Raw genomic sequence first — 22,634 nt, 5'->3', positions numbered from 1 at the left:
TCTGACATCAACAGATCCACAAGACATACATTGGGTAGTAGGTGGCGTCAGAGGATCAGGCACCAAACGGTTAAACTTTTGGGCTCCCAGCATGCTTTGTTCCAGCCTCCCTACAACCCTACCTCCTGGCTCAGGGAACTCAGTTTGATTAGAGCAGGAAAGAAGACCTATTCAGGCAAGAAAACACACACACACTTCCATACCAGAAGGAAGGGATTAGTAAGTGTAGTGATTCTCAAATCAAGTTTGTCAGGGTGGGTTCCATGTGGATCTGTGGACCTTGGAGAAACTGAGTTAACAATTGTAAGTCTACCATAACTCTTGTTTTCTCCATCGGGGTCCACAGTAGATCCACAGGATATACATTGGGATGTTCCAAAGCAGAAATTAAGGAGATGTCCCAAAGCAGGAGAATCCTACGCCGAAACGCAGCATCCTGAGAGGCAAAGGTATCAATGGCATAATGTCTGACAAATTTATTTATGGATGACCATGTGGCTGCCTTACGGAGTTGCTTGGCTGAGGCATCACGGTGGGCTGCCCATGAAGGACTGACTGAACAGGTAGAATTGGCAGACATTATCCAGGATAAGGAGATCGAGAGTAGGCTTCTGAGATAGTCATTGAAGCCATCTAGCCAATTTGTCAGTAAAAGGAATGTTATGGTAGACTTACCATAGTTAACAATCTTTCTGCGAGGTACATTGGTTCCACAGGAAAACATGAGGGTGTAGAGTGGATCTTGAACCAGAGGCACTGTGATGTTAGTGTATTAATATTTGTAGACACTCCCTTACTAATAGGTGTAAGCCTGAATCTTTAGTGATGGTCCCTGGGACCAGGGGAATGCTGGGAAGTGGGTGGTCCAGTGTGCAGTGTGCCTGGAGTTGGATGGAATAAACAGCACAGCAGTGAACTCACATGTCTCTGTGTCCTGATGACTGGATTTACAAACGTATGAACAAAACAGGCACCAACTGGCTAAAGCTTTAGACTGTCCTAGGATGCACTGGGACCTCCCCAATAAACCCATCCTTCAGGCACTGAGAGTTAAGTTTCATTAACAAGTCCAATGCAGGAGCAGGCAAGAGAGAAGGCAGATGTTAGTCACATAGAACCACATCCTCACGACAGGAGAAGGTACCAGCGGCTAATGCCATACAAACCCAAAGAACCAAGGTGCGTCAGGGTGGGCGCCCTATGGAACCAATGTACCTTGCAGAAAGAGTGTTAACCATGGTAAGTTTACCACAACACTCCTTTTCTGCAGCAGGATACATTGGTTTGCACATGAAAACATCAAGGATGTCCTAAAGCAGTTCCTCAAGGAAGGGGATGCGCCTTAGCGGGTATGAGAACCCGGCATCCAAAGGAAGCATCCTAGGAGGCAGAAGTATCAAAGGCATAGAATCTAATAAATGTGGTTACTGAGGACCATGTAGCCACCTTGCACAATTGTTCTGCAGACACGCCATGGCGGGCCGCCCAAGAAGGTCCAACAGACCAAGTAGAATGGGCTTTAATAGCAGCAGGAGCTGGGAGTCCAGCCTGCGCATAAGCTTTTGCAATCACCATTCTAATCCATCTGGCCAAGGTTTGCTTATTCGCAGGCCAGCCATGTTTGTGGAAACCAAACAGTACAAAAAGGGAATCTGACCTCATGATAAAGGCAGTCCTCTCCACATAAATACGGAGAGCCCTTACCACATCCAAAGAACGATCTTTTGAAGACAAGTTTGAAGAGATAAAGGCTGGAACCATAATCTCTTGGTTAAGGTGAAAAGATGACACCACCTTAAGCAAACAACCTAGTCGAGTTCGCAGAACTGCCCAGTCACGGTGGGAAATCAAATAGGGTGGACGTCAGGACAAGACGCCTAAGTCCGACACCCGTCTTGCCTAGGCAATAGGCAGCAAGAACAGGAGCTTGGCCGTGAGCCAAACTCTTGCAGGGCTTTCAGTACAACATTCAAATCAAATGGAGCCACAGGAGGGACATACTGTAAGTACGCCCTGGGTGAAAGTATGAACGTCAGGTATAGACGCAATATTTCTCTGAAACCATACTGACAAGGCAGATATGTGAACCTCGAGGGGGGCCAGGCAGAGACCTAAATCAAGGACTCATTGCAGAAAAGCCAGTATTATGGAAGTTCTGAATGTAGAGACATCATAAGTCTTATCAGCACACCATGTGAAGTAAGAATTCCAAACCCTGTAATAAATCTGGGCATTGGCGGGTTTGCGGGCTTTCAACATAGTCTGAAAAACCACCTCAGAGAAACCTTTGGTCCTCAGGAGTGATGCTTCAAGAGCCACGCCATCAAAGCCAGTCTGCCCAGGTCTGGGTAGACACAAGGACCCTGTACAAGGAGATCTCTGCGCTGAAGGAAGTAGAAGAGGGTTTTCTGTCGACAGGCTCTGCAGGTCTGAGAACCAATGCCTTCGAGGCCACACTACCTGAGGATCCCTGGTCCTTGATCCGAAGACCGGAACTTTGTGAATGTGTTGAGACGCCATTAGGTCTACGTCCGGTAGGCCCCATCTGTCCACTAGGAGTAGAAAGACTTCTGGATGAAGACACCACTCTCCAGCATGCACGCCCTGGCGACTGAGGAAGTCCGCTTCCCAGGTTAGGATGCCCGGAATGAACACTGCCGATATGACTGCCAAATGGCATTCCGCCAACAAAGGATTTTTGACACTTCCATCGTTGCCATGCGGCTTTGAGTGCCGCCTTGATGGTTTATGTATGCCACCGTGGTGGTGGTGTCTGATTGTATTTGAACAGGCCTGTTCTGTACCAGAGGCAGGGCAAGAGATAATGCCTTGAACCCCGCCCTCAACTCCAGAATGTTTATAGGAAGGAGTTATTCCTCCTTGGTCCAATGACCCTGAAACGAATGTTGCTCCAACACCGTACCCCATCCCCTCAGACTGGCGTCCATTGTCAGCAGAACCCAGCCAGGGATCCAGAAGGCACGGCCCCTGCGTAATCGCTGGTCCTGTAGCCACCAGGTCAGTGACAGATGAACCTCCGGATTCGAAGTGATCATCTGAGATCTGATCCAGTGAGGTAGGCCGTCCCATTTGGGAAGGATTAACCTCTGAAGTGGGCGGGAATTAAATTGAACGTACTCTACCATGTCGAATGCCGACACCATCAGGCCAAGTACTTGCATCTCCAAGGGTATTGACACTGTGGGACGACAAAGGAAGTATCTTATCCTGTCCTGAAGCTTCAGGACCTTTACTGGAGACAGAAACAGCTGTTGACTGTGTGTGTCCAGAAGTGTCCCCAGGGACCAGCGAGGACTTCTTTCGAATGATAAGACACCCGTAGGCTTGCAAGAAGTTTACCATCATTGGCAGATGACTGAGGAGGACATTGTGGGAATTAGCCAGAGTCAGCAGGTCATCCAGATACGGCAGGATTCTGATCCCCTGGCGAAGAAGATGTGCCGGCATCATGGCCATGACCTTGTTGAAGATCCGAGAAGTCATAGCCAGTCCAAATGGTAGAGCCTGGAATTGAAAGTGTAGGTTGCCAATAGCAAACCGCAGAAACTGCTGGTGTGAAATGGCAATAGGTATATGCAGGTATGCATCCTGTATATCCAGGGATACCATATAGGGGGTCATTCCGAGTTGATCGCTAGCTGCCGTTGTTCGCTGCGTAGCGAACAGTGAAAAAAATGGCTAATCTGCGCATGCTTATGAACATCAATGCGCACGCGCGTTGTACGGGTACGAAGTCCATTGTGGTTTTGCACTGGTTCTAGTGACGATTCCAAACGCACAGCAGAACGCAAGGAGATTGACAGAAAGAGGGCATTTATGGGTGTCAACTGACCGTTTTCTGGGAATGTTTGGAAAAACGCAGGCGTGGCAGGGCGTTTGCTGGGCGGGTATCTGACGTCATTACCATGTCACTCATCGCAGCAATCATCGCACAGGATAAGCAACTACAGGGCTGGTCTTGCTTCGCACAAAATGTGTTTGCAAGCGCTCGGCTGCACAGGCGTTCGCACTCCTGCAAAGCGAAAATACACTCCCCCGTGTGCGGCGACTATGCGTTTGCACGGCTGCTAAAAACTGCTAGCGAGCGATCAACTCGGAATGACCCCCATAGTCTCCGGGTTCCATAGCCAGTACAATTGAGCGCAGTGTTTCCATACAAATCCTGGACACTCTTACAAACTTGTTCAGGGTTTTGAGGTTGAGTATAGGCCGGAATGACCCATTTAGTTTCGGGATTAGAAACAGGGTCGAGTAATAACCTCTGCGTCTCTGGGACTGAGGTACCGGCACAACAACTCCTGTACTCAGGAGAGAACTGACAATCGTTTGCAAAGCTAGCACCTTTAATGGATCCAAAGGTAGAACAGTGGTGAAAAACTGGCGAGGGGGACATCTCTTGAAAGAGACAGCGTATCCATGAGAGACAACTTCGAACAACCATGCATCTGAAGTGGTCTTTAACCAGACCTGGGCGAACTGTAGAAGTCGGCCTCCCACCCTGGGGTGCCCCAGGGAAAGGCCCGCCCAGTCATGCAACAGGCTTGCCTTGTCTAGAAACAGGCTAACGGGCTGCCCAGGATTGTTTGGCCTTGGGCTTTGGGGTTTTGGGAGCACGAGATTGTCTCAGGTATGCCTGACCTTTTGCTTACCCTTGAGGCTGAAAGGAATGAAAGGTGGTATCTTTTGCCTTCTGTGCAGAAGGATTAGTATTCGGGAGGAAAGCAGTTTTAGCAGCTGCTAACTCAGACACAATTTTATTCAGGTCTTCACCAAACAAGATGTCCCCAGTGAAGGGGAGAACCTCCAAGGTCTTTTTGGAGTCTAGGTCCACCTTCCATGACCTCAACTACAGAATATGGCGAGCCAGGACAGACGACACAGAGCATGCCTCCTGAATGTAATAGGCGGCGGTGGTAATGTGAGACAGGTATTGTCTGGCACTGTCAGATATATCCTCGGGCAGCTCTTCGTCTAATGCCTGAACCCACGCTTCATACCTTTTGCAGCCCGGGAGGCAGCAATAGTGGGCCTACGCACAGCTCCTGTAAGGGAGTAAATAGATTTCAGGCATCCCTCCACATGCTTATCTGTCGGTTCCTTCAGTGAGGTGACAGTGGTGACAGGCAGAGTTGATGACACCACGAGTCGGGTGATGTGAGAATTCACCAGCGGTGAATTTTCTCACTTGCTACATAACTCTGCAGAGAGATGACAGCGAGCCAAGACCCATTTATGCAGAGGGAATTTCTTCCCTGGAGTAGACCAGGATTCCCTTCTGATGTCCACTAAATGGTCAGAATGGGGTAACAGAGTTTTAACCACTTTCTGCTGTTTAAACATATCAGTATTCTTTGCCACAGTAGTGGAATCCTCATCATCAGAGATTTGTAGGATTTGTTTAATAGCAACCACTAAGGCAGGGACATCAATCTGCAAGGGAGAATCCTCATCAGTCACACCAGATTCAGTGTCTGACAGGACCATATGCTCCCCCTCCTCTTCAGATGAAACACCAGAGAGAAATGTGGACTGTGAGGAGGAAGTAGCCCGCTTAGATGACCCAGAGAGACGAGAGTGACCTGGAGTGGATTTCTGTCTAACCAAAGACTGATTTAATTGTTGCAGCTGGTTAGATAAATTTTCTGCCCAAGGCGGATTAACCATAGGAACAATATGTTGCTGTTGTGGCACAGACGGTCCCAGAGGGGGCGTAAGTCGTTCTAGCAGAGTATCCAGTATGTTTGTGAACATAGCCCAGGGTGGCTCCTGAGTAGACCCAGGAGCTGCGGACTGATTGGGAGGTGTATGACACATAGTACTCAGACCATCATACAAAACTTCCCCCTCTGGTAAATCCTTGGAGCATGCTCTGCATGATGCAGGAGCTTCCACTGATTTACTGCCCTTTCTGTTAGACATTATGATATGAATGCAACAACAGATCGACTTAGTATGATAAAGCCAGACAAAGTACAATACCTGCAAATAAATCCGGTATTATGGGACTTAGTACACAGTATAATATACGTATGTGGCTAAATACTGTGTTGCCCTATATATATGACCCAGACGCACCTAGTACCTCAGGGTACAGAATATAGTGACAGATATAGCTGGGAAACACTGAAAGTGAAACCACACAGCAGATACAGGCACACACAGTCACAGGCTGCGCTGAATAGAATACTCAAACAATATATTCTATAACAGGTACACTCTTTCTTAACTAACACTGTCTGTATAAAGACATGTAGAATACTCAAGTGTTTGTAAAGTCACAGCGCTGTATACAGGCGGCTTTACAAAGGAGACCTTGCCCTGCAGTCCCAGAGATCAGCCGCAGCTATGCCAAGAAGATGGCACCCAGCATCTCAGTCAGGGGGAGTGCGAGGCAGCGCCAGGGCGAGAACATCTACTCAGAGATGGCGCCCTGGGCCAGGGGAGGGGCTACAGGTCAAGCGCCACCTCCCCAGTGCTGGACTTCCACCCCGGGTACTGTGGGTCTTATTAAATGGGGTGTTAGTACACACAACCTGTACTCAGATGCCCTGGTGGTCTAGTGGGATACCTGCTCGGAGACAGTGTCCACGCCAGCGCCGCCACTCGTCTCCCTAGGTCATGGATGGAACGCGATTTAATGGCGGGTCAAGCCTGGGGAACCCTCTTATCTCCTCCCCATAGCAGCCACGCAAACCAGGAGAGCGTCTGCGACCGTGTGCCTAAGCCGGAGCATCTCCGCCGCAAGTACCCGGGAACTGAGCCGCGGGAGTATGCGACGCCGCTTGGGAGGTGATGGAGCTGCAGCACTGAAGTGTCACCCTGACATACAGCGCTGACAGCTTTTTCAGGGCTGCCCACTGCAGCCCTCCTGTTAGGTGACCTGCTGCTGCAGGCACCAACTCGAAACTGAGCTCTCAGTGCCTGGAGGCGGGGTTTATAGGGGAGGCACCAATACATTCTGGGACAGTGTAAAGCTTTAGCCTGTTGGTGCCTCTGGATCAAGATCCACTCTACACCCCTATGTTTTGCTGTGGAAACCAATGTATCCTGCTGCAGAAAAGAAGGTTTCAATTCTCTGCGCTATCAGAGTTTGCTGCTGGTCTCACTAGAGGTGTACACCTGCACCCAATAATTACATATAGAGTCAAAGAGAAAGTGATCACACAGCGCTGAGCTCTGCGCTAACCAAGTCGTTGATTTTACAAGTCTGTCTGCTGTATGTGTCCTGTCCTTGTGAATTTACATGGATCTTGCTTTACTTGATCAAAAAAGACTGACACTTACTTTAAAATCCCTTGCTTCATTCACATAAAGGCAGGGATTAAAGTGGGGGGGAATGAGGTGGAACTGAGTTCCACTACCTGTAATGGTAGGGGGAACTAGTTCCACCTCCTCCATTGCCCTGCACAGTAATTCCAACAGAAAAGCCCACCCCATCATCTGCGTCAATCAATGCTACAGGCGGCACTAGTGTTGCTGATGAGCTGCAGCCACCTACTCCTTCTTCAGGTCCTGGTGCCTCCATGGTCCTCCTCTATTAGTTCCACCACCTCACCAGGACCACTTTAAGCTCTGCCAGGGCTGGTTCTTGCCCTTTTGGCGCCCCGAGCGGGAAATAGGGGCGTGGCTTCATACAGGGGGCGTGGTCAGTCACTCCCCCTGTACAGTAGAGTAGCGCCGCTGAAAAAGAAAAAAAAATTAATACTTACTATCCCCGCTCCCGACCGCTGCAGACCTCCGCCGGCGCCGCTCCTCTCCTCGGATCTGGATTAGACAGACACTAGAGGTCAATTATGACCCCTAGCATCTGTGTCAGTCCCACAATGCTGTGCGGTGCGCAATGACGTCATCACGCACCACACTGCAAAGGTCCTCTCCACGAAGGGAAACTAGATGCGTAGCGTCTAGTTCCCTTCACATCGGGGAACCAGCGGGGGACGCAGCGGGGGGCACAGCAGTAGCGGATCTTGCCATGGTGCGGCACCCTCCGGAAGGCGACGCCCCGGGCAAAAGTCCTGCTTGCCCGTGGCAAGATCCGCTACTGAGCCCTGCATAAAGGTATCTTTCACACATAAAATAGGTCTGGTCTGTGGATCTGCAGGTCTCTATACAGTCCCTTCTCTCCAGATGGTATAAGTGATATATATCACTGTGTCCATGTGTCATAAAAATAAATAAAATTGTTTGTCTCCACACATCAATTTATTATAAATACTAAAAAAAAAGATGCATCTTGCCAAAGGAGGAGGAGCTCCAAAACACGTCGATGCGGCAGTGGAAGCAGATCGGAAGTTATAGAGAGACGTCCCCTAATGCTTGAAAACATAGTAAATAGATTATATAATAATAATCATCATCATCATCATATTTTGAGAGCGCAAGTAAATTTAAAAAAAGTTTTAATGCATAAAATTACAGTTACATAAATATATATATCTATATATATCTATATATATATATCTATATATATATATAAGCTACCTGCCTTCATGGACCAGCTTTGACCCAGTGGATGTAAAGGACACTGCTGAAATTGCTCGAATTTTGCGTCCCACCACCTGTGATCTGGACCCAGCCTCAACCAAGCTTCTAATAGGTTGTATGGATATAATTGGTCCTGTCTTTACAAAAATTGTTCAATGCTCTTTGCAGACAGGCATTTTTCCTGGACCCCTAAAGGAAGCAATTGTTAGACCGCTTCTTAAAAAACCTAATTTAGATCCCGACTGCATGACCAACTACAGACCGGTATCAAACCTTCCTTTCCTAGGAAAGGTTATTGAGAAAGTCGTTGCAAATCAACTGGAAACCCGCCTGACAACCCATGATATTTATGATCCATTTCAATCAGGATTCAGGAGAAGACATAGCACTGAAACAGCCCTGGTGTGTGTGTTAAATGATCTTCTGATGGCAAAAGACAGAGGTGACTGTTCAATATTAATCCTTCTGGATCTCTCGGCAGCATTTGATACCGTGGACCATGGGCTTCTGATTGAGCGACTGATACATTTCTGTGGTCTGGATGGCACAGTCCTAAGCTGGTTCAAATCATTTCTCACAGGCAGGTCACAGAGAGTATCATCTGGTTTATACTCATCACCACCAGTGCCATTGCCATGTGGTGTCCCACAAGGTTCTATACTATCCCCCATGCTTTTTGCAGTATACATGCTCCCATTGGGCGAAATAATCAGGCGCCATGGCCTGGTCTACCACTGCTATGCAGATGATACACAACTGTACTTGTCCTTTGCTCCGGGCACTGATAACCCAATAGCAACCCTAAATGGCTGTCTAGCTGAACTACAGGAGTGGATGAGCGCCAGTTGGCTGCGACTGAACCCGGATAAAACAGAGGTCCTTTTGATACGACCGCAACATCAAAGGACAAGACTGCAGCATAGCCAACCAACTGGACTTACACTGGGGGATTCAGAATTACAGACCAGTGATCGTGTGCGGAATCTTGGCATTGTCCTGGATGGTGGCTTGACACTTAAACATCAGATATCAGCCACAATCAAATCCTCATTCTTTCACCTGAGGAACATAGCCAGAATCAAGCACTCAATTCCCTCAGATGACATGCCAAAAGTCATACATGCATTTGTATCATCTCGTTTAAACTACTGTAATGCCCTCTACCTTGGTCTACCAGCAAAAGAATTGCAACGCTTACAGCTGGTGCAAAACACAGCTGCCAGGCAATTAACCAACCAGCCCCGTTCTAGCCACATAACACCCATCCTCTACTCCCTTCACTGGCTGCCTGTAAGATGGCGAATCATCTTCAAGATTGGCTTACTGAGTTTCAAAGCATTACATGACCAAGGCCCAAGGTACCTGAAACAGCTTCTGACCCCATACTGCCCCACTCGATTACTGCGAACTGTAGATGAAGGACTTTTAGCAGTACCTAGAATCTACCGTAATTCATCTGGGGGTCGAGCTTTTAGTCATGCGGCTCCGACTCTATGGAACTCACTTCCCCGCACAGTGCGAGAGGCCCCAACTATAGAATCCTTCAAAAGTAGACTCAAGACTTTTCTGTTTACTAAAGCATTTCCATAGTGTCCCTTTTAGTATCTTCATGCTTCTGTATTTTATGAAAATGTACTTCATTATTTTCTGTACTATATTATGCTATGTATCTGTTAAGCGCCTTGAGTCCTATTGGAGAAAGAGCGCTATATAAATAAAATTATTATTATTATTATTATATCTATATATATATATAATTCTACAAACATCCACAGTTCGTATCAGTTGTTCAACTGCACTTATAGCATTATAAGCTTTATATGAGTAAAAAACTGCCCACCGCTGACAGACTATAGTCCACGCTATGCTCGACCTCCAGTGTATTTTAAGATTAGTAGATGATCAATGTCCTGGGCAGTTTTTTCCTCATTATAAAGCTTATAATGCTATAAGTGCACTTGAACAACTAATACGAATTGTGGATGTTTGTATAATTATTTACTCTGAACTGGGATATTAAGTTGGCAGTGTCTGCTATGTATTTATGTAACTATGTAATTTTATGTATTAAACTGTTTTTTAAAAATGTACTTGTGCTCTCAAAATAGCATAATTATTCTATAATCTATTTACTATGTTTTTTGTGTGCTTGGTAATTATCCAGATTACCTGTTGGGAGCAGCAATACTAGGGATTACTATAATAATGTTCTGGTTTGCGCCTGATGCAAAATATAAGTTAAAAATCCACTATATCTCCCTAATGCAACCAAAGCATGCTTGGAGCCCAAAAGTTTAACTGTTTTGTGCCTGATCCTCTGACGCCACCTACTACCCAATGTAAATCCTGGGAATCTACTGTGGACCCTGATGGAGAAATGACAGTTAGGAGCTGATTGGTTGGTACTTTAGCACCATGCAGTTTATCGCTCTCCGAGGTTTGATAAATCTGGGCCTATATAAGCATAATCAGGCCAATTTTTCTGGCAGAACGCTCCGGAACATCAATCCTTTTTTAAAAATGCCGTCATCAGCAACGGCATCCTGGACCTTCTGCTGACGCTAGCAAATTTTTTAATACTTAACCTGTAGCGTTTGTCAGTGCCGTGGAAATGCAGGGAACACTGGCGCTGCCAGGAAAAGATGCAGAAATGCATCTTCTCCCATGAAACCCCTGACAACAAGCATGAAACTCTTGGCAATGATCATGAGACCCCTGGCAACAAGCAGGAAACACCTGACAACAGGCAGGAAACCCTAAGCAACGACCAAGAGACCCCTAGCAATGAGCATCAAACTCCTGGCAATGAGCATGACATGAGACCCCTGGCAAGGAGCATGGAACTCAGAGCATGCAACCCCTGGCAACGAGCATGAAACCCCTGGCAATAAGCATGTAGGTAAAAATTATACTTAATGTATTGGGGGACGCCAGAAACTCTTTTGGGATGGGGGCACAAAATGTATAGTTACAGCACTGATGCATTAGTTGATGAAGATGGGCTCTGCATTCAGCTCCTGCCATAAGATCAGATACCTATAAACATTTTGCTAATTTGCTGCAAGGAAGTTGAGCTCTATGTTGCCACTTGAATTCAACAATCTGTAACCCATTTTGAAAGTAGTATTACAAGGAAAGGCATTTACTTGTGTAACTGTATCAGCAATATATGGTGAACTGGATAATGTGCATTACACCTTTTCAATGAGTAATAACACAAACATGAAAGAACTAAAACAGCCAAACTGTTCTCACGTCATTAAATGCATTTTGTCTACCAAAGATATAATGTGGGTTGTGTTCTCTAATGAACTGTGTCCAGATTCCAGAACAACTGGGATACCTCACTCAGCCTCTCGGATGAAAGTGGCTTCTATTAGTGCCCGGAGTTCTGTTTTTATAAGGCATATGCAAAATCATTAAATATTATAAATAATTTATTTATCGAAATAATTATACAATGTGTTCCTGATAGAGTAACCATTTCCTTACAGGAACTCATTAATTGAGTCACCAGGTAACTTTTGTCACATACAAATATCATGTATCATACCTACATATCATGTTACCATCATGACATCTCATCCTTTCCAGATTATGTTACTTGTGTAACAAAAATTACATGTGACCATACTAAACTCCCACAGTTAAACTCCTGCTACCTGATGCTGCCCAGAAGAACTATGCTGCCTAATATAGGCTATAGTCTCGTTCTACTGAATGCATCCCACTTACCATATGAGAAGTATTTCCATCTTGCAATCCATTTCTCAGATCTGCCAGTCCAGTAAAGTTCCCCAGAGAAACACACGCAGCTGCACCCCACTGGTGATCAGAGTTTATTTATTTATTCACCAAATACAGTTGAAATGATATTAATATACAATGAGTCATTCTCAGAATGGCACAGCATTGCCATATCAGAATCAAAAAATGGTGTATAATTATTGAGTCTTAAGTCCATGCAGAGGATTCAGAAGCTTTGTTTTTGTTTGTGGTTTTTTTTAAGAAAAAAAAAAGAAAAAAAAGAAAAAAAAAGAAATAATAATAAAAAAGAAACGTACAAAATTAAAAATACAACTATTACGTCCCTTTTAAAGAGGCGGTTAACAGCTGTTATCTCACATTCAGAGACTGCATGGATTCCTGAAACCATCCCTTGGTTGCAGATAGCAGTATAAAATTTCCAAGCCACATATTTCAGCCAGTCTAAGCCTTTAATTTCAGAGGTCACCAGCAATTCTAGACAGAGAATGGAGGTGCCACCACCAGGACATGTGACATCTGCATAACCTTCAAGTGCTGCACACTGACTGACTGACTGAACTAAACATGTCCCCAAGTGTCTATTCTACAGGTACAGATACGGGGAACATAACAGCATCAATAACCCCAGTGTACAAATTCTATTGGCTACTTTACAAATGCCATACATTCTTATATTACTTTTAACCCTAGGTATCTGCAGCAAATATGCATGTTAGGTTGTGTTCTATGAGAGACTTTGTAGCTACAAAATTTCCCCAAAGAAATATGGTTGCTTTCTATAAGTTAATGTACATAGTAGACATATATAAGGATATACATCTACTACATTACATATAATTATATAAGTACATATTTTGTTGCTACAGTGTCAACAATGTGAACCCAGCTTTAGGTCTCAAGTAAAGTGCAATGTGGAGATTACAGTGTAAGCCCCATATGCGCTGATGTTCTGTATGGATCAGATAGCTACAGTACAAGCAAATGGGTACAGTTGTAGGTCTCCTCAACACTCTATCCCTGCTGCAGTTCTCTAGTGGTGAAAACTGTACTGACAGTTCCCTAAACATGTTCATCAACTAATATGTAGAAGTTGATGGCTGATCTCAGTATTATCAGGTTATTGATGACAATATTGGGCAGAGGTGGGCATTGGAATTGGTGCTGATAGAGGTTTAGAGTTCAGATTATGGACACCATAGTTACCAAGCCCAATAGGCAAATTCCCTAAGAGAGATCAGTACAACAGCAAAGAGGTGCCAAGCAACGGCCAAATCCTATTCCCCAACACTCATTTCTTCAGAAGACTGTCCCTATGAACCAATACTGCCTAGAAGTACATTATAATAGCTAGCAAAGGTGACATTTCACGAATCAGCTATAGAAAACTGGGAATAGTACATATAGATAATCTGCTTACTGCTGTGGATACAAAGTAGAAATATGTGCAAACATTCCATATCTCTTGCTGCAAATACTAGAAGTCAAATTTTAATTTGCTGCATACGCAAGTATGTACAGAAATAAAACCAACGGAAAAGTAATACATGAAATGTGCAGCATATTTCTAGATATGCACTAAAGTAAAACTAGAACATATATAATATATATATATATATAGTTTAGCAGAATATAAAGCATTGTATATCTAGTTAAACATGTACTATATAATACATTAATAAGAGAGACAATCTGACATGAAACAACATGTCCTAGAAGCAAGCAGCATCTTGATTTAAGTATTCTACCAAACAATGCCAGCACATACTGATTGCACGCGTGTCACTATTATCTGGGTCAAATGTTACACATTCATGGTGGTGGTGGTGGTGGTGGTGGTGGCAGCAGTATGTTACATAAACTCCTGATAAGGGCACCCCCAAGTAACTGCCCTAAACTGCAATCCAGTTGTCTGACAATCAGTCTGCATCCAGAAGTTGGCTGCGTCTCTGATGTGACATTGCACAGTCACCAGCATGTATCAGAATTCATATTAATAACAAAGAGTTATTTATAAAAATACAAATGTAAAGGGATCCTGTTAAAAAGGAACGTGCTGGGAAGGGGTGGGATCCAAGATGAATTCGGAAGCTCATGCAAGAGATGGAGCAAATTAAGTCTTATTCTTGCTTGGGTTTGGACAGCAAAAAGACGGCCTGTGTCTGCTCTGCGCCCTCCAGCTGCTCTGCTTCTGACCTGCTGGTATCTTGAACATGTAGGGCAAGATGAAGGGTGGGATGGGTGTCTGTCCAGTCAATTATTGTTTTGATGCTGGCTTACTGGTGGACTGAAGGGGTCATGGGATTAATAAAGACAAATTATACTATATATACCTATATATAAACATTACTATATATATATATTATATATAGATCGATATACTGTGTATATATATATAGGTACATATAGATATATAAACACAGCTGCGCAGGTGGGTTCCCTGTGGGTCCACAAATATGCTCACAGCTAAATATTATTACTTCACAAAAGACACATTGTCAGAATAAAGTGCATTTCTAATAACCTACATCCCCTGGGGTGTACACTGTGAGGCATGAGGAGGCAGCACCTGGCAAGGATTGGAGTTGGTAGGCAAAAACTCCATGGTGCCCCAATCTACAAGCACCTTCTTGGCACACAGGCAGATGCTAAGGACAACAGCACCCACTGTATTCTGGGGTTGGCTTTATCATGAGTTGAGACTCATCACTGCCCCCAGAGCCCAGAATGAGGAACAGTGACAAGGGTTATAGGAAGGTGCTGAAATGGACATCTCCACATTGGAGGTCATTGGCGAGGTCTGAGTGGAGTGGGGAGCCAGATGGCACCATCAGGAGACCTGCAGAGGGTCTGGATCAAGTTGGAGGGTGGAGATTTGCCAGCAGCCTCAAAGCCTTTCCTTCTTCTCCATGTCCACAAACATGCACAGCCAAAAGTGCTTACAAATCAGGGAGGAGAGTGAGCGCTGGAGAGCAACCACTTCCACACCTTATACTCCGGAAGGAGACTTGTCCGACACCCCCTTCAGCACTTCGTCTATTCTGTCATCTTCAATAACAACTAGGGAGAGGGAGAGACAAGGAGTTTGGGATCAGAAAGGCTAGAGCAGTGTGTACAATGACAAGTGACTGTAGGAAGGATGAATGAAATGCGGAGATGTGACAGACAGCTAAAGTGAGAAATTAAGATAAGTAAGATGTAGGGGGTAAGGGCTATGGAAGCAAGGAAAACAACATGAGCATTCACACCTACACTGCAGCTGGCTAAAGTCTAGCAATACACGTACACACACATAAACACGATGATGCATAGACTTGCAGACAAACAATTTTATATATATACACACACACACACACACACACACACACACACACACATATATGGCCAGGAGAGGTATGAAATTGTGCACCAAGCTGTTCAATTCTGGGGCATGTATAGTGACACTAACCTCTAACACTAAAAGATGATTGTGTGAAAGAACAACAGTATCAATTAAAAACACAAAAGATCATCTAAGAGGCACCTACTCATGTCTTTAAAAATGATCAAATGGAATACATGCTCACATAAACACTCACAAACTGGAAGCTGACAAAATGTTGTTTAACAAAATGGGTAGTGCTTAATTGTATATGCAGAGAGCAAAGCAGTTTGCAGGTCTGGTTGTTATCAACATATAAATAAGCCAACAGATAAAAGGACTATGGGGGTCATTCCGAGTTGAGCGCTCGCTGCAAATTTTCGCAACGCAGCGATGAGGGCAAAAAATGGCATTTATGCGCATGCGTATGCCCCGCAATGCGCACGTGCGACATACGGGTACAACGAACGATGTGGTTTTGCACAGTCTCTAGCGAAGATTTAAATCGCACTGATGACCGCAGAGTGATTGACATGAAGTGGGCGTTTCTGGGTGTAAACTGACCGTTTTCAGGGAGTGTTTGGAAAAACGCAGGCGTGCCAGGGAAAACGCAGGCGTGGCTGGGCGGGTGTGTGACATCAAATCCGGACACGAATAGGCTGAAAACTGCACAAATTGTTTTTGCAGAGCTCGGCTGCACAAGTGTTCGCACTTCTGCTAAGCTAAAATACACTCCCCAGTGGGCAGCGGCATAGCGTTTGCACGGCTTCTAAACCTAGCTAGCGAGCAATCAACTCAGAATGACCCCCTATATACTGCAGAATCAAATATTAAAACAGTGCTAATTATTAGCTAATTATTATCTTGGCCTGTGGTGTGGGATGTCCTCCATGGAAATATGGCGGTGTTTGGTAAGCAAATGGTAGCAAACAGTTGTTCTGACATCCACCAAAATATAATATACCGTACAACAGGTATTCATCCACTACAACAAAAGAAAAATAGGTTTATACTGTATTTCTCTTTTTATGCTGTGAGATCTCAACAGCCTATTAATGTGTTTGCTGGTCTCTTTGAACATGTTCTTCTGATTGATTGATTGATTGATTGATTGACTGACTGGCTTGAGCCAGTGAATAATGTAAGGCTCATGGGCTTAGTGCCATGAGCTGGACATGCAGAATCAGAAGAGCTGGACATGCAGAACCAGAAGAGATGCAGGCTATAGGATATTGGAATCTGGATATTTCTTAATTGAAGTGACTTCAAAACACAGTGCTCCCAATTTAGAAAGCCCCCTATAATTGCCAACAGGGAGAAAGAACCCTGCTGCCCGATAACATATTATTGTTGCACTGGAACCCCAGAGTCCTGGTGTGGTTTATACCACTGCTATACTTGTTGCTATGACACCAACTTTACCATTTTACCAATTTTAGATTCTGAATAGCTGGAAAGGCAAATAAAAGGGAACACATGAAAATTATACTCTTGCAAGCACGTTAAAATAAATGGTGCTTAATGCTTATATAGTAAAAGGTTGAAAACATGTAAATAACTGCTAGCTACTGCATAAAACAATGTTTGTTGCACAATAATTTGCACTGCAAGCTTTGGAGACCCTTAGATTGTTGGGTTTTTATTTTAGAGCTCTTTCGTAAATGTTTTACTAGCTAGGACCTCAGTTTACTATTAATAATTAAATCACTGCACTACCAGTGGGCCATAATTTTCTTCCAGGAATGTCTCATGGGCACTTGTTTTTATTATCACCTCTATGTAGAAAGAATTAATGTTACTGAAAAATATATTGTGCATCGCATCCAAGGATTACCTAACTAATGACTGTTCAAGTACTACTGTTTTGGCTGCCTAATGTGCCATCTAAAATGGTACCTTTCATCTTATTTTTTTGTACCCAATATATTAAATTTAGTGCCATATAAATGTTAAGGGAGAAATATTATAACTTTTTCCAGCATGAGATCTACCATCAACAACTGACTAGTTTGCCAGACATAATTAAAAAGGTTATTTGGTTTTTTTTTTTTGTATGTTAATTTGGTCACAACTTTCACCACACCCACTACTGTATTATGAATGCTACAATTGTTTTACAATTATAATTTGTGAACAAACACTACTGTGAAATAAACCTGTCCAGCTCAGAGGTGCACACAAGAACAGTGCATATGAGAGCAGCCCTCCACCTGTATACAAAGAACAATGGACTGAGATCAGCCTTGTGGCTCCAAGAGGGAAACCTGCCCAGTGCAATAAGGTGGCACCTGCATTACCATGCATAGCGCTTAACTTTTAAATAGCAAGATCAATGTGTTAATATATGTGTGTGCATCTCTGCCTTGTGGTGTAGCTTTCATGTTGTATGTAAGGGTATACCAATGCCCCTACCATGCAGCTTACAGCTGTGTGTTTATATATCTAGGATGAAGTCACTCTAATTGTGGTAAGCAGCACACAATTCCCACTGCCCAATACTAATCAACCCAGTGTGAATCATCTGATATTGTGTACCCTTGTCTTGCTGAGTGGTATTATGACATTTGTATGGTTAAACGATGAGCAATGCCCTCATGTCCACAAAGTGATATTATATGCCTCCAATTAAGGGATTTCAGGAGACATAAAGCGCTTATTCCAGCACCTAAAGATTATTTTGAAATGAAATATCTCTTTATACCCTATTATCAGTCATGCACAATTGTATGGATTATAGTTACAGAAATATGCAATCAAATCACCTGTTAAATCATTGAAGCTATAAAGTCTGCCATTGCAGGTGTACAGGTTTCCATATGAATAAACAAAATAGCTCATTATAAAGCTTATGGTATGGCTGATAGATGTCAGGAGTTTGAATCATCTATAATCCCATGTTTAATCCTTTTTTTCTTAGTTATATTATATGTATAAAAAATATTCCAAAAACAACTGGGCATGCAAATTTATCCTTAAATGTATGCATTTCTTATACAAAACAGACTGATAACTCAGAATAAAATATAGAAAATATGGGTTAATCGGTATCTACATCTTTTTGGGGATGTATGTTAAAGTATTTAGTGTGATTTATTTACTTCTCTAGAGGTATACTCATTATTTTTGTAAGTCGGCATTTCAATGGCAATGTTGTGTACAGTTTACCTGTCTTCCCTTTAGTTTAACATCCTATTTACATGCATCCTCATTCATGATATCTGTGACCTCATTCCGTTATCCCTGAATTGTAGTGTTCTAGTATGCAAATCTCCTTCCTTTTATTCAATATCACTGTACTGTTTATATGTATATGCATTAAGGCATTGGATGCTTGTATAGATATATAAATGATTACCTACCTTTATATAGCTATAGGACTGAGTTCCTACTCTATTGTTTACCTATATAGATATTCTCTTGGTATCAATGTGTATAGATGATGTATGTAAGTTACAGGAGCATGTTGCTACATAGGTGTACAACTGTAGAATGTGTACCTGTATCAGTCTCATAACACAATATTTATCATCTGTACACAAGAAAGTGGCAAAGCCTCAGTAATGAATTCATACTCTACATAATGAGATCACTCACACCCCGAAACACAAGCTGCTGGTATACAGGACCTAGGGAAGACTGCTCCACACAGACAGAATGACAGACAGACAACAGCATCACTTGGCAAGGAATATGGATGTGAATATGGGAAAATTAATACATATGGATTAAAGACATGACTAAGAAAGAAATCAATGTTTTTGTCCTCATATGGGAGTGACAGGGGGTAGGGTGTAAATTAGATGTTTGAAGGAAGAAGGTGATGGGGACTGAAAGGAGCACAGAATGAGGAAGCAAGGCTGGGGGGGGGGGGGTGCATACATGTAGGCAGATTGGGGGTGCCTGTATGCAGTGCATAGGGGAGGGGGAAAGACAGTGGATGGAATACTGAGGGGCACATAGATGGAGGATACAGGTTGGGGCTCTTAGACGGAGGATAAGATGAAGGTAGAATAACGGTTTACACTATAAGAGTAGATGAATTAATGACAATATATTGTCAGATAAAGTAATGACATTAAATGGATGTATTAAGGATATGGGCAGATGAATTGATTACAATATATGGGTAGGTGACTATTAATGACACTGTATGGGAAGATACATTGAGAATATGTATGGGTAGATGGGTCTCCTCTTACCTCTCTTGGCTCTCCCGATTTGCCCCAATTTCGGGGGTCTTTTTTGCTGGTTGCCCCCAAAGAAAGCGCTGGTGTCCTGGAGACGGCAGCTGAATGAGATCTGACCCACCTCGCTCTCAGAGCCATAGTGCCCCATCTTATCCTCACTGTAGGGGAGAATTTCGGACATGTTGACAGCACCAAAACGAAGTATTGCAGGGAAACTATGTGCAGCTCCTGCAGGTGTAACCCGGGGGGAAAGGCAGCTGGCAGGAGTCCAGCACGGTGTATGGCAGAGCTGCTGTACAGAGAGCGCTGCCTGCGCAGGGAGATTGCGGCTGCTTCTGGGATCCTGCGGTGGACGGAGCGGGGACTCTGCAGTGGCTGTATGGGCTGCGGATGAATACGGGTGCTGGTAATGACAAGGGCTGGGACGTAGGAGACGGTCAGAGGACGCGGGCGGGCTCCGGTTCCCCAGCTCCTTTGTAGACGTCTGAGGAGAATCTGAGGAATTCTACATCATAAAGAGAAGCGATGTCTTGGTGACGTCATGTCAGGGGGGTGTGTGACATCAGGAGGCGAGTGCGGAATAACAATGACACTGCAGCAAAACAAGGAATCAACTTCACAGAAACAAACCCCAGAGAACAGGAACGGGCGGGCGGAATCCTATGAAGGAGGGGAGACCCACTAACCGGGGCGGGTGGAGTATCCTAGGGAAGAGATCATACGCTTGGGGTCGGGGGAGTTCCTAGGGACACAAGGAGACTCACAGGCTGAGTGGAGGGAGAGGCGTCGGGATCTGACATATTATGCATGCAGCTGCCATAGTCTCCAGGTGTGCGTGTGTGCGTGTGTGTGCAGGGCACCTGTGGCTGACCGTGTAAGAGGCGTACTGCGCTTATATGGGAAACCAGCAGAGCAGACAATTGAGGGCTTTACAGAATGAGAATCTATTGCCTGGCACTGACAGAGCACACTACAGCCCTAATAATATCACTGTCACCCTGCAGCGTGCTGCTGCATCATACGTGTGGCACACTGTACAGGAATCTGCAGCTACAGTACTCATCGCACCAATCTGCTCCAGCACCATGGACAGCGGATATGGCTGATAGCCTCCCTGCCCGCACTAGAATCGTTTGCTAAACTACAATTTTTGTTAATAACAGTATTAAAAGACAACAGAATTATTATTATTATTATTATTATTATTATTATTATTATTATTATTATTATCATCATCATCAGCCTTTATTTATATGGCGCCACAAGGGATCCGCAGCACCCAATTACAGAGTACATAAACAAAATAAAACAGGAAAATAGTGGAAGACATTATAGGACAAGTACAGGGTAAATAAACGGGTGGTCTTCTGTTTGCCGGCGATCGGGCTCCCGGCGCTCAGTATACCGGCGCCGGGAGCCCGACAGCCGGCATACCGACACTTATTTTCCCTCGTGGGGGTCCACGACCCCCATAGAGGGAGAATAAAATAGTGTGGCGCGCGTAGCGCGCCACCGTGCCCGTAGCGTGGCGAGCGCAGCGAGCCCGCAAGGGGCTCATTTGCGCTCGCCAAGCTGTCGGTAAGCCGGCGGTCGGGCTCCCGGCGCCGGGATGCTGGTCGCCGGGAGCCCGACCGCCGGCCAGCCGTAGTGAACCCTAAATAAACATAGCTAGCAGACGACACTGACATAAGTATCAGGGTGGCAGAAAACCGTGGGGTTTGGTGCTGTCGAAGAAGGTTTAAGTAAGAGAAGGATAAGCACATGATGGGTTGAGGGCCCTGCTTGTGAGAGTTTACATTCTAAAGGGGATATGAGGAGTTATGCTTTAAAGCAGACAGATACACAGAACATGCCCTACACTAAGAAACGCTGGGGCAGATGTATTAACCTGGAGACGGCATAAGGAAGTGATAAACCAGTGATAAGTGCAAGGTGATAAATGCACCAGCCAATCAGCTCCAATATGCAAATTGACAGGAGCTCATTGGCTGGTGCGTTTATCACCTTGCACTTATTACTGGTTTATCACCTCGTTATGCCTTCTCCAGGTTAATACATCTGCCCCACTATGCTATGGTGGACCAAATACAAGGCCTTTAGTCTACACTAATTTTTAAATGCTGAAATATCCAATTCAGTTATCCTTGTAAATACTTTGCAAACTTATATTTGGTTTTATTCCTGTATTATATAAAACAAAGTAGATAGATCTGTAAGATTTAAAACAATAAAAATAAAATCACTGTATTAGATATAGCCAGCAATAGACAGAGATTTACAAAACATTATAAAAACTAAAACATGAAACAATAAATTGCAGTAAGTCCAATGTTAATTCTAAGCTATAGTGCAGCATCTCTATACCATGGTGAGAAGTTATGGGTTGTCATAATAATTCAAGTAATGCTGAACACAATTTATTTAATAAGGGTTACATGTACAGTATCTAAACATTGATAGGTTAGACCACGATGAACAGTTTGCAATGAAGTCTCAAATTTGTTAGAAAACTAGTTGTAAATCATGCTACATAGGACAAGTAAACCAAGAGCCATATAATAATGACAAAGGGAGAAATTTACTGAACAGCAGTTTTGCTGATGGTTGGAAACCATTGCACATTGACCGCAGTTATGACTTTGAAATCACTGGATTTACTGTTCACCTGTATGTAGAGATATTCTCAAACTGTCGGTGATCTCCAGGGCTTTACAAATAGCCAACTCCTGGAATACAATGCTGTATCTATCTTGCCAATTAGAAGGAGAGATATCACAATGTTTTTTTATACTAGGGGTAAAAAAAATTTTTTATTC

The 22,634-nt window shown here is 44.1% G+C and overlaps 1 protein-coding gene across 1 annotated transcript; it reads right to left on the bottom strand.

The window, feature by feature from the left end:
* Nucleotides 1–12,328: 12,328 nt before the first annotated feature.
* Nucleotides 12,329–20,699, bottom strand: CAMK2N2 (calcium/calmodulin dependent protein kinase II inhibitor 2). The gene is made up of 2 exons (XM_063916627.1): nt 19,831–20,699; nt 12,329–15,330 (listed from the first exon to the last, which is right to left on the bottom strand). Exons 1-2 carry the CDS (start codon nt 19,997–19,999, stop codon nt 15,260–15,262), a joined length of 240 nt encoding a protein of 79 aa, XP_063772697.1. The 5' UTR covers nt 20,000–20,699; the 3' UTR covers nt 12,329–15,259.
* Between the last annotated feature and the right edge of the window lie 1,935 nt (nt 20,700–22,634).

The sequence above is a fragment of the Pseudophryne corroboree genome, chromosome 4 (genome assembly GCF_028390025.1).
Source record: "Pseudophryne corroboree isolate aPseCor3 chromosome 4, aPseCor3.hap2, whole genome shotgun sequence".
In the NCBI taxonomy this organism is placed as follows: Eukaryota; Metazoa; Chordata; class Amphibia; order Anura; family Myobatrachidae; genus Pseudophryne; species Pseudophryne corroboree.
The sequence above is the reverse complement of the archived record's forward strand: the minus strand, read 5'-3'. Positions and strand labels throughout refer to the sequence as shown.